The 18,581-nt window shown below is 43.4% G+C and overlaps 1 protein-coding gene across 3 annotated transcripts in view; it reads left to right on the top strand.

Moving 5' to 3' along the window:
- rptor (regulatory associated protein of MTOR, complex 1) overlaps nucleotides 1-18,581 on the top strand; it is a 177,767-nt gene that overhangs the window by 128,713 nt on the left and 30,473 nt on the right. For all 3 annotated transcript variants that reach the window (XM_047578359.1, XM_047578358.1, XM_047578356.1), the window contains exons 21-25: nucleotides 1,237-1,392; nucleotides 8,238-8,356; nucleotides 13,582-13,685; nucleotides 14,551-14,728; nucleotides 15,528-15,638. In XM_047578359.1, coding sequence (XP_047434315.1) covers nucleotides 1,237-1,392; nucleotides 8,238-8,356; nucleotides 13,582-13,685; nucleotides 14,551-14,728; nucleotides 15,528-15,638 — 668 coding nt within the window. The remainder of the gene's footprint in view (nucleotides 1-1,236; nucleotides 1,393-8,237; nucleotides 8,357-13,581; nucleotides 13,686-14,550; nucleotides 14,729-15,527; nucleotides 15,639-18,581) is intronic.

Here is an 18,581-nt window from a genome sequence, read left to right as displayed (position 1 = left end):
ACTTGAAGATAAAAATGCATAATTGATAGACGCTAAGCTCAATGTAGTTGTAATAATTTAAGTAGCTCAAACATCCATAACCAAAAGCTCCTCAAGCACTTGACCTTCTGTCACCGCGGAGCTCCGAACCCTTTGTTTGCGTCACCGCTCAGTGATTCAAGCGGCTAAAGCTAACTGCCCTCCCTTTGTCTACCACAGCCAGACTGAGTAATGCATAAGCCCGGAGTGGTGCTAAATCACCGGCACTTGGTGAAGTGCCTAACCTACTGCTGACACCATTTCTAATTCACATGCTCTGTGCTTATTCCAATGTGCAGCGGCATTTATCATCAATAAGCGGAGAGCCGAGCGCATTTCCATTCTCCACCAATCTCATTTCCACATTTCAGCCCGCAGTTTGTTTTCGAGGATGTATGGCATTTGGGTTTGTATGAGTCAGAGTAATGTTTGGTGATAAGGAGAGTTATAGCAGGAGGTGACTGAGGCTGACAGCTGGAATGAAGTTATGAGCGAGATCTCATGGCACGCAGCCTCCTTTAGTGCTACGCTGTCCACACGCATTATCGGCTGGTGATTAGGCCGTTTGATTATATTTTTTGTCTTTTTTTTCCAGCAATAACGGCCGTGATAAACCTATAATATGCACTGATCAGCCATAACTTTACGACCATTAATGGTGGCACCTGTAAGTAGGTGGGATGCACTGTTCGGCAAATGAACGTCGTGTCCTCAGAGTTGATGTTAGAAGCAGGAAAAAGGGAGTAAGCGGAAGGAGGAGAGTCGACAAACTGTGACGTCCACAGGAAAGGGTCAGGGCATATCTAGAAAAGCAGCTGTTGTGAGGTGGCACTGATCAAAAGTGGTTGGAGGAAGGAAAGGAAGTGGATCAGACACAGGGTCATTGATAATTCTGGCCTGTGTGGTCTGACACAACAGACTCAGTTCATGCTGGATCTGACAGACCGTTTGTTTTGTACGGTGTTGTGTAGCTGGAGACCTTTTTCATGCACCTGTGAAAGCTCTTACAATGGACATGTGAGCCTGACCTGGTCTGAGGAATCACAGACCCCTCCCCTTGTCGTTGCCATGGGGATGGGCGTGGTCTGCACCAGTGTTTAAGTGGTGATATGTATGATAGCAACAGCCGCATAAATGGTTTTCCAATCAGGAGCCTCTTCTTCCATTCGAGCTGATTACATTAACTAGTTCTGTGGTTTCTTGTCTTCCTTCATCCAGGTGGGCCGGCAGCTTACTCCCCCGGCAACCTGAGCACCAGCAGCAGCGCCAGCAGCACCCTGGGGAGCCCCGACAACGACGAGTACATCCTGTCCTTCGAAACCATCGACAAAATGCGCCGGGTGTCCTCGTATTCTTCCCTCAACTCCCTCATAGGTAACAGCTACTGTAGACGGGTCTACTTCAGCTCTACCTGTGGTGTCCTAAGAGACTTTAATCTAATTTAAACGGGAACGCAGCGGGGGGGGTTTGAGTGTTTATGTTGAGTGTTTGTCAGCCCGGTGAAAACGTGTTTTGTAATGTTCTCACTCGGGAGGAGTTTTGTCAAGTCCAGGAATACCCTCAGCTCGGGAGGTGGCACATTTTTTAACAGAAAACTGCAACGCAGTCAAAGGCATTTACCACGAGTGTCTAAGTTGATGCAGGTGTAGGATCCGGTTTTATAAATCTGACCTGTTTTAGGACTCTCCAGCCTCTCCTTTCTCCCCAAAATTTAAAAGTGCCTTTGAAGCCCCCTTTAATCGGTGCTCATAATTCAGTCCTCTGAACCTGGTCATTTTTAATATTTCTAAATCTGCGCCTAATATTTTGTATTAACAGCACCCAAATGAAAACGCACAAGCACCTTCACAGCCTTTTTCAGCTCATCGTTTTAGTTGCATTTCATTGTTACTTGTCACTCTCACTAACCGACTGTATCCGAATAACAAAGCTGAAACAAGGGCGACTGTGAGCAGGTTTTCCAGCCCAGGACGACTGGACTACGTCCCACAATTCCTCTGTATTTCTTAATTTTGTCTTTTTATGTCTATGTCTGTGAAGGTTCTCAGTCATCCAGGTCATGGTAATCCAAAAAAGCGTTGAATAAGGTCAGCTGGACTTGTAGAATTCCTTGAAGACGTTTCACCACTCATCCGAGTAGCTTCTTCAGTTCTGATAATAGACAGATACTTACCTGTCTTCGAATGGGGGGAACTGTGTGCCTAGGCTAACTTACCCTATGAATAGAGCTCTAACGAGGGTATTGTCAATGGGAGCCTGGAGGCTCAATGTGTGAATGTTGTTGAAACTTCTTGGGGGCAGAAATCAAGCCTGAATATTAAATAGTTGGTAAATTAAATCTCAGTCCACCTCTGTTTAGAGAAGGTTTCTCCACTTTGACATAGATGGCTTCCTTAACTCCTCTCTCAAACCATCTGTCCTCTCTGGCCAGGACTTAGGAGTGTCCTTTTTCCTTCAGGTGGAGGTGGACTGCTGAGTCGTTTCCTGAAGAGCTGGCTCTCCTATGTTTGGCCATGCGTTTGTGGATGAGTTGTTTTGTTTCCCCAATGTACAAGTCTGTATATTCCTCACTGCACTGAGTTTCCACAACCTGAATTTCGTTGGTCTTGAACGGAGATGTTGCTCTCTTACTTCCGTGTTTGGGGCCGTTTTCTTGTTGAAACACCCGTTTCAAGGGCATTTCCTCTTTGGCATGCATAAGGCAACATGACCTCCTCAAGTATTTTGATGTATCTAAACCATGATCCACGATCCCTGCGATAAATAGACTCTACGCCATAGTGTGGGAAACATAGCTAGATGTATCATGATGCTTACGCCACCATGCTTTACAGTTCATAGGACCCAGAAAAAACAATCTTGCATAATCATTCCACGAAATGTTGCGTCCTTTCTCTTTAGGCCACCCAGTCTCTAATACTTATAAATTAAGCTAGATGTGCATGAATGGTTGTCTGTCTGTGTGATAGCCCTGTCCAGGGTGTGTCCCGCTTCACACCCAATAACATCTGGCACAGGCTCCAGCCCCCTCGTGATCCTAGAGGATAAGCAATAACCAACATCATCTGATGTTATTATTGTTTATTTCTTCCCAAAATGAATGTGACTTTGATTTATGTTTCGTTTCACGTATCGGCCCCTCCAAGGAAATGGTCTAATTTACTCTGTCCTTCCTTCAAACTTTTAACACAGTGACTTGCTCTTTACACATTTTCTTTCTCTCCTCATAGACAAAGTAGTGGGTAGATGTTTGTCTGTCCTTTCTTGTTCAGGTCATCTGCTAATCAGGGATTCATGAGCGAATCCATATTTAATCAAAGTGAGAGTCGGTCACGTCGATCGGGTCTTTGCACTTTTTGTTTTTGGACTTCAGTGTGAAGCTTGAAAATGGTTTATAATACAATAAAAACATTTCCCTTAGTTTAGTTTAGTGTTTGTTTTTCACACCACCATTTGCATGATGTACATTTTTATCATGTTTACAAAGAATCTTTTCAAGGAAGCTATTTAAAGCTTTTAATAAGGGGCCCGGTTTCCAACAAATAACAGAAAAGACTAGATACAACAACGTATAAACAGACATATAATAGATAATCCCAGTATTCTGGTTACATTTGATTAGTTGTGACAGTCAGTACACAATAACAGATCTAATATAATCAGTAAGTGATAGGAGCTCGATTTTTCATTTTTTCTTATCCAACAAATCTAACATTTCAGTGCTCTCTCATAAACCTTGTTTAAGTCTGGTTGTGGGTTGTTAATGCTGACTGTGGGTTTAAACGGGTTGAAAGACACGTTGACCACCGTCACACCGAGCTGCACCTTCTCCACAACCGAGCTTGTTTGTAACCCCCGTCTTGCAGCGTGTATGTACAAACAGAGCAGATAAAAGGATGTTGGTAATTCTGGGACGTAAGGACGAGACGCGACTGTAACCCAATAATTTATTTGTTTTTCCTCTTGACATCTCTGTTTTCACTTAGATTCAGTTATCTAACTCATTTGAAACTTCCCCTGTCATCCTCACTTATTTGTTCTTCACTCATTCGCATCTATGTTTTGTTTGGTTTTGAAGTTCTTTTCATAAAACCCTCAGGCTTTGCTCTTCATCTCACCCCCCCCCCCCCAAAAAAAATGCATTAACTTATTTCTGTTGTTTTCTTTGGTTTGTGGCACATCCGTCTGTAAATAGGCAAACAAAGGCATTTGATATGCCGTGTGTGTTACAGTTTCACAGTTGAGAACAAAGTAAAAAAACAAGCCGTTGAAGTCAGAACTTTACTTGTACCGTAGCCTCGTGAACACCACTCCAATACCTCATTTTTATCAAAATTTTATTGTCCTTAAGAAATTTGGCCACAGAAACAACGTTTGGGGTCACTGTCTATTTGGAAGACGCATTCGCAGCCAAGCTTTAACTTCCTGTGTTACGTTTTGAGAAGTTGCTTCAGAAGTTTATTATATACATCTAATCTTCCTTCCTCGTGAAGCCATCTTTTTTTCTGAAGTGGGCCGTTTTCTCCTGCAGAAAAGCATCGCCACAACATGACGCTGCCACCCCCGTGCTTCACAGCCTGCATGTTTTTTGCCGTCACGGCAGTTCAGATTTCAGTTCCAGACTATGGTTTGCAGCTGCACACTGGGACGAAGATCCCACTTCTGGAGAAAAGACTGTGTGCTGAGTAACCTTTCGATGGAGGATACGTTCTGTTGTGGATTAAGAAGTTTTTGTTCCTATTTCCTCCAATATCTTAACATCGGCCTTCGCTGTCGTCCTGGGATTGCTTAGTCCTTTTGTGCTAAAATGTGTACATCTCTAGGAAAAAAAATATAGTATAGACCCCTTTAACTTCAAGTCAATTTTATTGAAGTTTATTTTCTACACAGTGCCAGATCACAACAGAAGTCATGTAAGGTTGCCTTCCCCATAGAATACATCTATGCCTGCTTCTTTTATTAAACAAACTAAATAGCCTCATGTTATTTATCTTATTTAATCGATGGCATGTAATTTACATCTCCACCTGTTTCGCGCACACAGGTGCGCCAGCAGCAGATGGAGAGCGCTCCATCAATGGTAAATACGTCTGAAAAACAGACAAAATTCGTAGAATGAACTGGTGAAAAGACGCCCTGACGTTTTACTTCAACGTCCAGTTCAAATAATTATTCAGTTGTTATATCGATGGCCGTCATCAACACACGAACGCAATGACTCCCCCCCACCCCCCCGAGCCCCGTCCTCTCGAAGCCATTAACCCGCGGGGAAACGCTGACTTTGTTAAATCTGTGGAATCCAAGTTTATGAGAACTCGCCAACTTCCTCTGTAATCGCTGAATGCAGCAGGAGGTGGACAGTGGCCTGTGAAAACAACAAGATAACAAAGCTGTGTGGGAGGCCAGAGTTGGTGCATTGATTTATTGACTTACTACTACCATCATTTGTACAAATCGCACCAAACTGTAACGCACCGGGCTGGCATCTCTCTGAGGCAGCAGAAGTTATTGAAAAAATGGGAAAAGTACAAGAAAGGTTAAGAGTTTTTCTTTCTTTCTTTCTTTTTTTTAGCAACTTTGATGAAGTAAATGTGAATAACTGTTGGGGTGACACGGTATGAGGAGTCATGCTCTATAAACTTGACAGAACTGTGGTTCACAAATTCCTCATCTGGAAGGAAATATATGACATATAATATAGGGCTGTGTGGAAAAGATATATACTGTATATGCAGTATATGCTAAAACAAACTTTATAAACATACTGACCTGCAGGACGTTATAGTGTTAACTAGCAGTAAAAACACAGTACAACAACTACACAGTACAGTTATACTTTAAAACTATTAGGCAAATTAGGACTTTCTCCTCCTAATGACCCACATTGGTCACGTAGAGACCATGAATGTACAAAATCCAGTGCAATGAGTTTTCTTTTTTTTTTATTATAATTAAAGAAAATCTAACTTTTACTTCTGTTTCTAAATTTGAAGAAATTTCTCAAACTTATCCTCTTCCTACGGGGAATGTGAATGTGATATTTCACCACAATCAGGACACGGATTCACGGAGACAATTCTCCATAAATGAGAAGAACTTTTTATAGAAGCCCGGAGGAAAACGTCATCACCCAAGTCGGTGGGACTCACAACGCGAAGACAAAAATTTCACAGCACATTTGTACAGAAACTGTAAAGGGAAAAAAAAGAAATTTCCCTGTCGACTAAAGCGTTGAACTGACAGAGCCTTGATGCGGATGCCTGAAAGCTTTTCATCCGAGATATGCTCCGAAATGAATAATACGAATGAAGACGTTTCCTTCGTCTGTGCTGACATTTATATTTTGTCCCTTCAAGGACTTCCGTTCACTTCTACCTGTGTCAGTGTAATTGAGGTGCTCCCCCATTTAAAGAGCATCACACGTCTGACTGGGAGCTGCCTGCGCCGCTCACATCTCCCGGTGAAATGTGTTTAGAGTGAGCTTCACGGGGGAGATTCCTCTCTGCTCTCAGAACTTCTGATGCATTTTTTATGTTTCAATCATCTGAGGCTCCGAAAGCCTCCGCGCAGCGTTAAAGGTATTTTATGACGTCTGCCGGAATTGGAGGAAGCAATAAAAAAAGAAAAAAAAGAAAAAAAAAGTGATGCAGTGGTTAATTTAGCCGACGGTTAGCATTTTTACTACTGGTCATCCATTTCGCTCTGCGCAAGTCTCCCGGTGACACGCGAGTCGTGGTGCGCTGCAGGGTTCGTTATTCGGCTTCGTTCGTGTGGCCTCTACAGGGGCTAATGTGAGTGCACCCGTGATGAAGCTCAGCAGTTAAATAGGAGACGAGCTGTGTTTCGTATTTATCTACTGCCTGTTTACTGTTGGAGCTAGCATGCTGGCTAGCTTCAGCTAATTACCTCCTACCCCTCGGACTACAGTCGAATCACCTTTTTAACTCCATCACTTTCTCTTCTCCAGTCATTTTTTTCTGTACTCTCCCACCTTCCTCTGGGTTTCTTTCTTTTTTTTTTGTTCCTTCTCCGTCTCTTGACATTTTTTACCTCTTCCATATGTCAGAGCACACATCCTTCTGAAATAGCCTCACTCGACCTGTTTTTTTCTTTCCTCAATTTATTCTCCGTCTGACCTCCCCGCCGCTAGAAGCCTCCTTGTTTCATATTCCATCCTTCTCTTTCCCCGCCTTCCCGACTGTCGTCCTACGTCCTCAAGTTCTTTCTTGGAAATGGCCCTCATTGGTTTTCCGTTTTTTTGATGCATGGGTCCATTGAACCCCCTCCTGTGCTCTCCAGAGAAGGAGTCTCATTAATAACTGGGTCCAGACGTCAGTCATTCTCAATACTGGCCGTCACCTCGCCGGGGTTTTATGGCTCCTTAGCTCTTGGGGAAAATGGGGAATAGAACAAGGATGTGAGGTGATGAGTTATGGCGTGGCTTGAAAACCTCCGAGGAAGGTGGAGGCGGAAAGAGGAGCGGCAACAGTTGGTTGTGCGCTAAGTGTCCCCGTGGCAGACGCCCAAGGAGGCGAGAAAGACAACAGATTGAGGCTGACAGTCAAATGGACATTTAGGGGAAGACAGAGTGGAGAGGTAACAGCAGCCGGGGAGGAGGCTTCGAGGAGGGGCAACGTGCTAAAGCAAGCAAAAGCCCAAAATTACTGCAGGTGGTTTATAACGCAGAGACACACAGCTGGCAGGTTGAACTCTCAAAGAAGCTGGTGTGAGGATTCAACTCTCAGGAAGAAAACGGGAGAAGGACGAAAGAAAGAAAGCACAGCTTCACCGAATGATAAACAGACTGAACAGAGGGAGAATTGTCGTATTTTTCTGCCAACACAATCCAGAGGGTGAGAATAGAACAAAACTAACAACAGCAGACACTTTATTCATTCATTCATTCGTTTCTATTCATGATAACAATGAAGCAACAAAGCTCCAGTAGATGTGTAGCGCCGGCTGTTTGTAGTGTGTGTGTGCGTTTAATGGAGGTTGTTCATTACCTGTAACTGGAGGTCATTTCCCATGAAAATGGCCCAAACACCTCTAACAGCTGCAGGAGAGCGATCAGCTGCGTGAAGCTTAAACGATGAGCACTTGCTCAGACGAGTGATGACATCAGAGCAAAGTGTGGAGGAGGCGCCAGCGAGATTTGTGTTCATTGAAATTGTCTGCAAGCTGAATTTTCACCGTTTTTGTTTGTGTTTCTCTTCCAGGCGTGTCCTTCAACAGTGTTTACACACAGATCTGGAGAGTGCTGCTACATCTGGCCGCTGACCCTTTCCCCGAAGTGTCCGATCTGGCCATGAAGGTCCTCAACAGCATCGCTTATAAGGTGTGTTATGTTATAAGAGTTTAAATGCGGCTGGACCTCGTTTTTCCTCAAGATTCACCATGAACTGATATTCAAAAAGGAGCCGTCAGTTCTGCACATCTTACGCCAGAGCCGTGTGCGGTGTGCACCTCACCAGAAATGTCCACAGCTGTGAAATGCATGTGTCTTAGCAGCTGAGTCAACTCTCCAGACTCGTTTTCGTTTATTAATGCTGCGTTCTGCTCTGCCTCCGCCAGTTTCAAGGAAATGTTGAAGTACACAATGAACCTATTTTTTATTTTTTTACAACACTCGAGGCTAATTCACAGAGTGGTTGGCATGGCAACTTGTAATGATTATGATGTCACATCCTGTCTCTATAGCATCAAATAACTAAGTTCTCAGTAGTTGAACATGATTCAGTATTATATTAACTACCTAAAATGACTGAAACCATCCTTGAAAGACATTTATTTGATGTCTACTTTTGCCCATGTCCCTTCCACTAACATGGAGGAGGCGGAGCTTATGACCGATACTGCAGCCAGACACCAGGGGGAGCTCTACTTGCTTTGGCTTCACCTTTGATTAGCTGTTCCACCCTCCATCTTCATACAGTCTATGATCATGATCATCATCGTGTGTGCGTCATGACTTATGGATATGATATTTATTATGGAATGAGCTGTGAAGTCTCTGTCTTGCTGAAAACATATGTGTCATTATGTAATCACGTATCTGTGTCCTGACATTAGTCCTTTTAGAACCATGCACAACGCCCATATTGTAACTGATTTTCACGTGCTCAGTAATTTCACTGCTCTGCAGTTTAAACAGTGACAGAAACCAAAATAAAAATTGTAATTTTCTTTCCACTTTGCGCTGAAACTCATGCTACATGAGTCTGAAATGAGGCGGCACTGCAGGGGCGCCAAAATACAAATCGTTTAAGGGCTACGCCGACCCTGTGTGAAATTTAGTCACTCGCCGTATTGCCCTGAGTTTGATAAGTGAGAATAAGCGTTTTTTAAAATCGGTCCAGACATTTTCCTAATCCAGCAGCACAGCTTTTAGCTTTAGCTTAGCATAGGTGCTATAATGTAGTGTCGCCAATTACCCAATCGTTCACAAAAGTGATAAATAAACTCAAGAATTTTCCTAGTTAACCGCTTTCAGGCGCCACAAAGTACCTGAAAACACCCAACTTCCATCAACACATCGGTGTGAAAGGTTTTCAGGTGCTGCGTCGTGTCTCCCTTCATGTTAATTGCATTGACATTTGTACTCGACGTCGATGCACAGGTCACAAGAAGTAATTATGAAAATTCTTCACAGAAAGATCTACCTTGTCCTTGTCTGTACTCAAACGTCTTCTATGTGTTGTGTGCTGCAGTGATTTAATGTTAAAGCATCTGTTAATTCACTTTTATCAACTTCAGCAGCAGCTTCATTTGCTCAGTTCTGCTCGTCATAGTCTGAAGTTCACAGAGTGAAACTCAACACGGCAAACTAGTCGCCACCTAGCGTTTTAGTGGCGTAATTACAGAGCCATGTGGACACACTAGCGCACAGGTGCTGAGAATCTTTAGCTGCTGTTCCCATCATAAGTAATTCTAAAGAGGAGCATCGCCTAATTTCCTAGACTTGTAACGTAATGGGAGTATTATAACTGACTTTTTGTCTCTGTGTCTCTGTGTGTCAACTCTTTTTCACCACATGGTTATGGAGTGAAAAAGATCAGTTTCCCTGCACACACGCCCCTCCCTCCCACTGGCATTTGCTGCCTCCAAAAGCCCATTACTTTTGTGCAAATGCAATTAAGGACCAATGACTCCCCCAGGCTTGGCAGAGCTGAGCAGAGCAAAGAGGCTGCCGTAACTTAAGCAGCTATAATAACCGCTATGGTCCACCGCCTATTCTAACCCCAAGGCATAATATCTCTTGTTTTCTACCACCAACACCAATTGTCCCCTCTGTTACCTTCAGACAAGAAGCATCACTGCATTGACTTCCTCCTGGAGATGCAATAAAAAAAACAACAGGGCACAATTTACAGTATAATGCAATAGAAGTTTCTTTGGCCACATAATTCGCAGCACATTTTCCACTGTAACACACCTACTGTAGTATTATTTTCTGTGGTCCAGCACAGCAGAAGTCCACTGAGCAAACGGCAGCGTCATATTTATTAACAGCCAATATAGGGAACAAGCAGATTTTCAGCGACGCTCCTAATCCCAGGACAGACGACTGAACCTGAAACCTACACAGTTCAATCAAACACTGCCTCTGTTCAAGACCTTATGTGTCATATTTAAATCTAAGAGCACTAAACTGGAGCCTTCGTGGCTTGAGCTGTTTCAGAGCTCCAAACGAGAAACCAGAGGTTTTTAATTTCTCAAGGTTTGAACTGATCTAACGTCAGATACACGAGACAGCAGGAGGCTTCACTCAGACCTGCTGGGGTTCGACTGAACTCGTCTCAGACTTGGGCCGTGAATTTCTGTCACGTGACATAAAGTGCATTGAACTGATTCGATTTTCTCGTGTAGTAGGTGATGCGTGACTCGAACTTGTCTCATTTGATGATGAGACTCGATCGCCAGACTTGATCCTGGGTTGATCTTGGGTGACTCTTGATGATTTGTCTCAGTTGACTTGATACTTGACTGACTTGTTTCGATTGTCTTTAGTTTGTACTTTGACTTGGTCTCAGTTGACATGAGACTCAAAGACTCCTCTCATTAGTCTTGAGACTTAACACCAAGTTGGTTTTGGTTGACTCGATGTTCAAGGCAGACTTGTTTGACATGAGACTTGGTCTCTGTTGACTCTAGACTTGACCCTGAAATGTCTCTTAGTTGACTTGAGGTTCAGTGCTGACATGTTTCACTTACTTGGAGACTTGTCTTGAGACTGTATGTCTCAGTTGACACAAGACACTCGAGGCTGACACGGATGTGACTTGGACTTGCTTTTAGACAGCTCTTTAAAACAATGTGACTTGGAGGACGTGTCACACTTGAGACTTGACTCTGAGACTCAACACTCGGCTGATGCTCACTTCGCCTTGGTTGACGAGATTCTTGACACCGACCCATTCAGGTTTCTATGAGAGTTGACTCAAACTATCTCCGTTGCCTCGTGTAATGTTTCTCTCAATAAGTCTTCGGATGACTTGAAAACGATGACTATACTCACCCCAAAGCTTAACTCTGATCGAGCCTTTTTTGATTTAAGACTCGACACTGACTTGTTTCGGTTTTGTCTCGTGTGACTACTCTTCGTTGACTTGCAGATTCTGACTTTTTCTGACTCAAGGCTTTTTAACTTTAATTTAATTCAGACTTGACTTGAACGTTTCTCAAGACGAGACTTGACGTGGACTTGTGTTAAGTTGCAGTTGCAGTTGCAGCTGCGACGCGTTGCTTTGGCTTTGGCCATATTCTCACATCTTAGTCCGGCTTGTATTCAGTCGATCAAAGTGCACAAGGTGCTTTAAGTGATCCATGCATTTTACGTAGAGTATTATTGTCACATGAAGCTGAACCTGTATCACATGTACGAAGGGGAAAACCTTTATGAGGCGTCATCAATAACTCTCAAAGAGACAGCTTAATTTAAAGAGAATTCATCGAGGCTCACAAGTGTTAACGTTAGCCTTAGCAGGGAATCCGGCTCTTTTAATTAGGATTTTAAATGTCAAATGTTATTGATTTGTAACAAAGTGAACAAGGTCGGCAGCTAATTAAATTGTACTGACTTCTCAGAAGATGAAGGCGTTAAATGATTCTTTTTTTTTTTTCTTTTTCTTTCCTTGCTGGATGACGCAGGGATGAAAGTCATGGGCCCTTTGATGTAATCAGATATAACCGTGTAATTGTGTCCAGACCGTCTCCATATGTCTAACTTCTGGAGTTGAGATAGAAAAGACACTTTACACCTCACCTTTGAATGGACTTTGCAGGGACTTGTCCCCACTGTATCTGCTCCGTCTCATCCCCTCCAACCTTCAGCCCCTTCATGACATAATTTTTTTTTTATTTTTTATTTTTTTTGTTCTTCTGGGCCGTCGTCCATTTTCTCAGCCGTATCCTACGGCAGCTCCTGCTAACACGCCCGGCCTGTGCGCACAAGTACTAATTTGTTTGCTCAGTTGACTCGCTTTCCAGCCAATTAATGATGGAGGGAAGTGAGGGGTAGCAGGTTGAAACAGGAGAACAAGCTGTTTCCCAGCGTGGAGCAGCAGCAGCTGGTAAAAACCGATTACCCTGCCCCTGTCTCCTCTTCTGTCTTTTTCTTTTTTCCCTTCGATTTTCTCGAAAGCGTGTCAGCCAGACGTGGCGTGTGGCCTCCTGCGTTAGCGTTGTTTGTTTACCACATGTTGATGATCAGCAAATGCTGATGAATAATCCATGAACGCGTTGCATAACATTAACATTTATACCAGATAAAGGGTCTTTAGCACTTGCGCCTTGTATCTGCTGCTGTATCTAGTCCTCTGCAGTGCGTGTGTTGATGCTGCTACTCTTTTTACGTCCCTGCCATCACATCGATCTCCCGTGCGTGAGCAGAGGAGGCTGGATTAGATTAGTGATAGAGCTATTTCCATAATAACTGTTTCAGATGGTTTTTTTACTGCTTTTTTCTTTCATTTCCAATTACCTCTTAATGATGCGATAACGGCTAACCCTCGAAAAGGACGTCCTTCTCCCATCACCGATGCAGCAAACCCGACTCTTAAAACCTCCCTCCCGCCCCCCCTCGTCTCCCTCTCCGGCTTTTGGACACAAGCGAAAGATGCTCGCTGCAGTTTTGTAATTAGCATAGAAATCAAATCAAAGGCAATACCAGGTAGTAAAATGTGTTTGCTCATGTTAACTAGATTTACGCTGCGCACTTTTCTCTTCGCCGCCTGGCTCGAGTAAACAACAGCTCCCCTATTCATCAGTGGCACTTTTCCTCTATCGTCTTTATTAAGTCCCCTTCCCACCACCGCCACCACACTTCCTTGTGTGCGAACCATTAGACATTTCACAATGAACCAGGTTATATCACCTGTTCGACTTAATGAGATAAAGTTTTGGAAATTTGGGCAAACTTTGGAATGTCCTTATAAAGTGTGGAGACGTGAGGGTTTGTTTCCAGTCCTGACCTGTTTCTCCAAAACATGTTGAAATGGATTTCTACGTTTTGATTCATAAACTGCGATTAACAACAAACTACTGACTGATTTTTCTCCTCAGGCGACGATGAACGCCAGACCTCAGAGGATCCTGGACTCGGGGTCGCTCACCCAGTCGGCCCCGGCCAGCCCCACCAGCAAGGGCACCCACATCCACCAGGCGGGGTGAGGGCTGAACTCTCTCACACACGTGCACAGAAAAACTCATTAACACGACTCCCCGAAGCGAATGCGTCTTGCGCGCAGCTCACTCAGCCTTCCTCTGGGGCACGCAGAGAAAAAAATTAGCGCCTGCTGACGTAAAAACAAAGCATGTGTTATTTCTGGTGAGATAAGTGGAAGATTCAGTCAGTGTCATCTACAACGAATGACTTTGAATGTGAAGTGAGGCTTTTTTTTCATTATGTAAATGATTTTATTCTAATGCGGAAAGGTATTATTATATTATATATATTATGAGTATTATTTTATTATTTACACATTTTTTCTATTGCATTGGTCTTCAACAGGGAGGTATTGCAGGGGGTCACAAAATCTTTGGTTGATTATACTTTTTTTTATATATCTTTTTAAAAACAATTTACCCCACAAATTTAAATTTCTTTAAATACACATTAACATGAATCATGTGGAGGCAGAAGACAATATGTTTATGTCAGTTCTGTTTCTTAATATTTTAATGCAAAATTATATTTATCATCATTTCTTACCTACTGCTGTTGGCTAGGCTAGGCTAGGCTAGGTTAGGCTAGGCTAGGCTAGTTAGTAGTTGACCGCTGGTCTGCTGGTCCGTTTTCTAGTGGGACTAAGCTTCTAAAAGAGTTTTGCCTCAGATCATGGCACAAGGGGTCGTAACATCTCGTCCTGTGTATTAATGAATATATGTACATTTATAAATAACACAACTGTCTAGTTCTTTCCACACATATGGAAAGGTCTTGTGTTATTAGAGAATGTGGTTTTTCACAGTCTGCTGCAGACCTAAGGCTAAATCTTCGTCCACTCTCCCTCTGCTTCTCTGTTACTGCAGTGGTTCTCCGCCGATGCCCAGCACCAGCAGCTCCAGTCTGACCAACGACGTACCCAAACCCCCCGCCAGAGATCAGCCGGCCACGCGGCCTCCGTACACCCCGACGCTGGGGGGGCAGGCGCCGCACTCCCACCAGTTCACCCGCACCCGCAAGATGTTCGACAAGGGACCAGAGCAGGTAGAGGAGCAGCCGCGCGCTGTGCGGGGAAAAAACGAGCAAAAACCAGGAAACAAAGTTTTTACCATCTTAAAAAAGGAACAAAAGCAGAAGCTTCCATTTTTTTAATGCCTTCGAGCCATCAACAACCTGGGGGTATGAGCAGTATGTTTTTATTTTTTTTGGTTGTATCTAGAGAATGCCTACAGGGAAATTCTTCAAATTTGGTGCAAACATTCACCTGGAAGCCAGACAAACTTTTTGTCAAAAATTTTTTCGTGGAAAATTGGTCTGGAGTCACTTCATTAGGAACTGCTCAATGAGTTTGTTTCTGGTAGAAAGGTGTCAGAACACTGGGTTCATCACAGTTTGTGTTGATGAACGTCCACTGATGAAAGCTCCTGTAATGGCCACATGAGCATCAGAACTGGACCACGGAGCAGGGGAAGAAACGAGTCCAAGATGCTGACTCGGCCAAAAAAATCCCCTGATCTAAATCTAATGCAGCATCTGTAGGATTTTCCTCATCTCTCAACTCGAGTTAAAGGATCCACTGCTAACCTCAGATACCAGAGCGGATCTCCAGGGTTTTAAGTCCCTACCTTGATGGGTCAGAGCTGTTTTGTTGGGAAACTACTACTACTACTACTACTATTACTACTGTTACTACCATTACTAGGCAGGTGGTCGTGTTAACACTGATTGGTGTATATATTGTATGAGGACGGACAGACCTGGAGGGAAACTGCCACTGATGCTTTCTTTAGTGTAACCCTTGGCGTCATTGATTGTGATGTCGTTTGTGTTTGTTTCTGCTCAGGCGGCTGAAGACGGTGACGACCAAGCGGGTCACAGGAACTACATCAGTGCGGCGCTGCAGACGGGGCTCTGTGACTGGAGCGCCAAGTACTTCGCCCAGCCCGTCATGAAGGTGGGTGACGTGTCTCTGCCTCGTTTCTTTTTCACCGTCCTCCCCTCCCCTCCCTCCGGTCTCGCCGGTGCTCGTCTGGTGATGGGCCTTTAATTTCAGCCGGTATTTTTATTTTTTTTTTCCTTTCACTACGTTGAGTTTTCGCTTTGATGAAATGCAACACGTTAATCCGAAAGAAAGAAAATCCTTCATTTCATCAATAATTTAACAATTCCTTTTCCGAGTGTTCCTCCGCCGAGCGATCTAGTTCTTTAACGGCAGCTTACAGTGGTTGCCAAGCAACAAAGAAGTGCAGCTCTGACAGGTAATTTTCTGTTTTCACATATTTATGTGAATTGGTGTCAAGGGGCCGCATTTATCTTTGTATTTTGCAGCGATTTAAGGATGGAACGGAGCCATCTGAGGACACAAACTCTGTGGTATAGAATTTATTAAAAAAAAAAAAAAAAAAAAAAAAGACATAATCAAAGCCTTCAGGAAAACCGCAGGGAAGGGACCAATCACAGACAGAGGAAGTACTGTACCTGCTGCTTGCACAAGATGACTTTCTGGAGTAATTGAGCTCAGGGAGGCCTGTAACTTGACTTCCTCCTGAGTGAGAATGAAGATTAGCACAGTAGTTGATTTTTTTTCTTTTTTCCAGTCGGAAAACGTAGCAGAAATGTACATATATGTATGGAAATGAAGCAGATTCAATCATTTCTCCATGAACATAATCCTCCTGCCTCAGGTGACCAGGGTTACAGATTCAGAACTGAAGTTCTATCTTTTCATCTGCACAAAAGGCAACAAGACACAAGATTTAGGTCCAGTCGAGTGTGGACTTGATACCTTGACAGGCTGGAGTTGGTACAACCTGCGTAAACACAACAATTCTACCATTGTGCAAAATCATGAAGTGAAAGATGAAAGTAATAAAAAATGATAAAAAAAAGAGCAACTCAGTAAATGTTGACTGCTAAGACTCACTACTGTGTACTGCTACATACATAGACTGTATATAAATATGGCAACTTGTAGCCATCATGATGTTTCATCTTGTTTTCATAGTGTCACATAACTAATTAAATAGAAACATTGAAACCTATTATTTTAACTACATAAAATGAGACAAAATATCCTTGAAAAAATGTATTTGACGCATATTTTAATGCTTTAGTTTGGCCCAAGTCCCATCCACTCAAATATAGGGGGTGGAGCTTATGACCAATACTGCAGCCAGTCACCAGGGGGAGCTCTACTTGCCTTGGCTTCACTTCTGAGGTACTTCTGTTGTCCACCTTTTTGCAGTCTATGGTTGGCACATACAGTATGTCCTGCACCAATTTAGAGGAAATAACACAATGAGCTGGAAGGACCCAAGGATAAGAAGTGTTAAAATTTGCAGGTAAATTGGAGAGTTAAAGGGGTCATAACGTTCTGTGCACAAAGAAAAGGAAAACACAGCCGACTAGAAGGACATAGACACTACAAAGAAGGTAGAAGCCAACTAATTGCCCATCTGTGAAGACTGCAGCTTTTAATTTAACTTGCTCATTCGATGGCACTGGAGCTTATGACCTATGCTGCAGCCAGACACTAGGGGGAGCTCTACTTAGTATCTAGAAGCTTTTCCATCGTCGTCCATCTTTACACAGCCTTTGATCCACACTATCAAAAATGTTTAACTAAAACGATCTGCCGGTCTAATCTAATGATCATTTCACTATCAGGTTGGTTCTCAAAGATTGTTGTTGGTTTTGTTTTTACTCTATATCTGTTGAAACACGCTCCATAATAAAATCCAAACAGGCCCATATTCTCATAAGAAATGACTGACTGCACCAGGTTCGTGATCCTCAGCAGAGACAACTCCCCTCATGTGATGTAATACGATGAAACGCCAACATTTTTTAACAGAATTTCTGCTCTCGTGTCGCAAAAAATCTGTAGAATTGCCAGCGCTATAATTTTCAAGAAACGTAAAGGACCTTTAAGTGTCTCTTGAAGTCGAGCTTGTCTGTCTGCTTGAACGAAAACAAGCGAGACAAATGGTACCGGCAGATTTTTTTTAGATTAAAAGAAGAAGAAAAAAACTGAGGGACAAACGGAGGAGAAAATGGAAAGCTTGGCAAAGTGGAAGCAAAGACAGTAAGAAGTTAGTATTTGAATTTCATGCATGCATCAAAGTAAAATAAACTATTTACACCATTTATAATGTCAGATCGTGTTGAGGGAGGAAGTGGAAGATTATTGTGAAGCGGATGAAGAGAGAAGGCCCAAAGAAAAATATGATGAAAGTAAGATACTTGAAAAGGAGAGCAGACATGGGGTGGGGTGGGGGGGGTGGAGGTGGGAGGAGAGCGTGGGTGAGCAGGAAAAACAAAGTGTTAAAAGTGAAATAATACTCAATTTAAAAGAGCGCAGCAGCTGGATGAAAGGAAGACAAAGAGGCAGAAGAGGCAACAAAAGTTGATGAAAAGCATCGAGACGACTGGATGGGAGGAGAGCGCGGGGGGCGAGCAGACGGGGGAGATGGAGGAGGGAGGAGGAAGAGGAGGAGGAGGCGGGGGGTGGGTGGGGTTGGGCAGTAACGCGAATCAAAAACGCTTCGTCTGCAAAATTCTGAGTGCTGCTGTAAAATTCTCCATGACAAAGCTGTGTGCGTTCATGAGCGCGCCTCAGCGTCTGCACACGGGTTATGACTGTGTCAGCAGCACGTGAGGGAAATGTGTGATCACATGTGTATTATCAGTGTGTCTAGCGAGGGCATTGAAGACAACGCTGGCTCGGTTAACATGTAGAGTCTAGGAGCTTAGAGATGCAGTAAGTGATCAAATGTATTTGGACGCTGTTTTTATAGGTTTGATTTGGCTCTTGCGACAATTAATCGTAAAGTCATAAAGACACAAGACCAGCTGCTCTTAAGACCAGTCTTTGGTTCAGTTTGGGGGATTAGATGCT

The sequence above is a fragment of the Mugil cephalus genome, chromosome 2, assembly GCF_022458985.1.
Source record: "Mugil cephalus isolate CIBA_MC_2020 chromosome 2, CIBA_Mcephalus_1.1, whole genome shotgun sequence".
In the NCBI taxonomy this organism is placed as follows: Eukaryota; Metazoa; Chordata; class Actinopteri; order Mugiliformes; family Mugilidae; genus Mugil; species Mugil cephalus.
The sequence above is the reverse complement of the archived record's forward strand: the minus strand, read 5'-3'. Positions and strand labels throughout refer to the sequence as shown.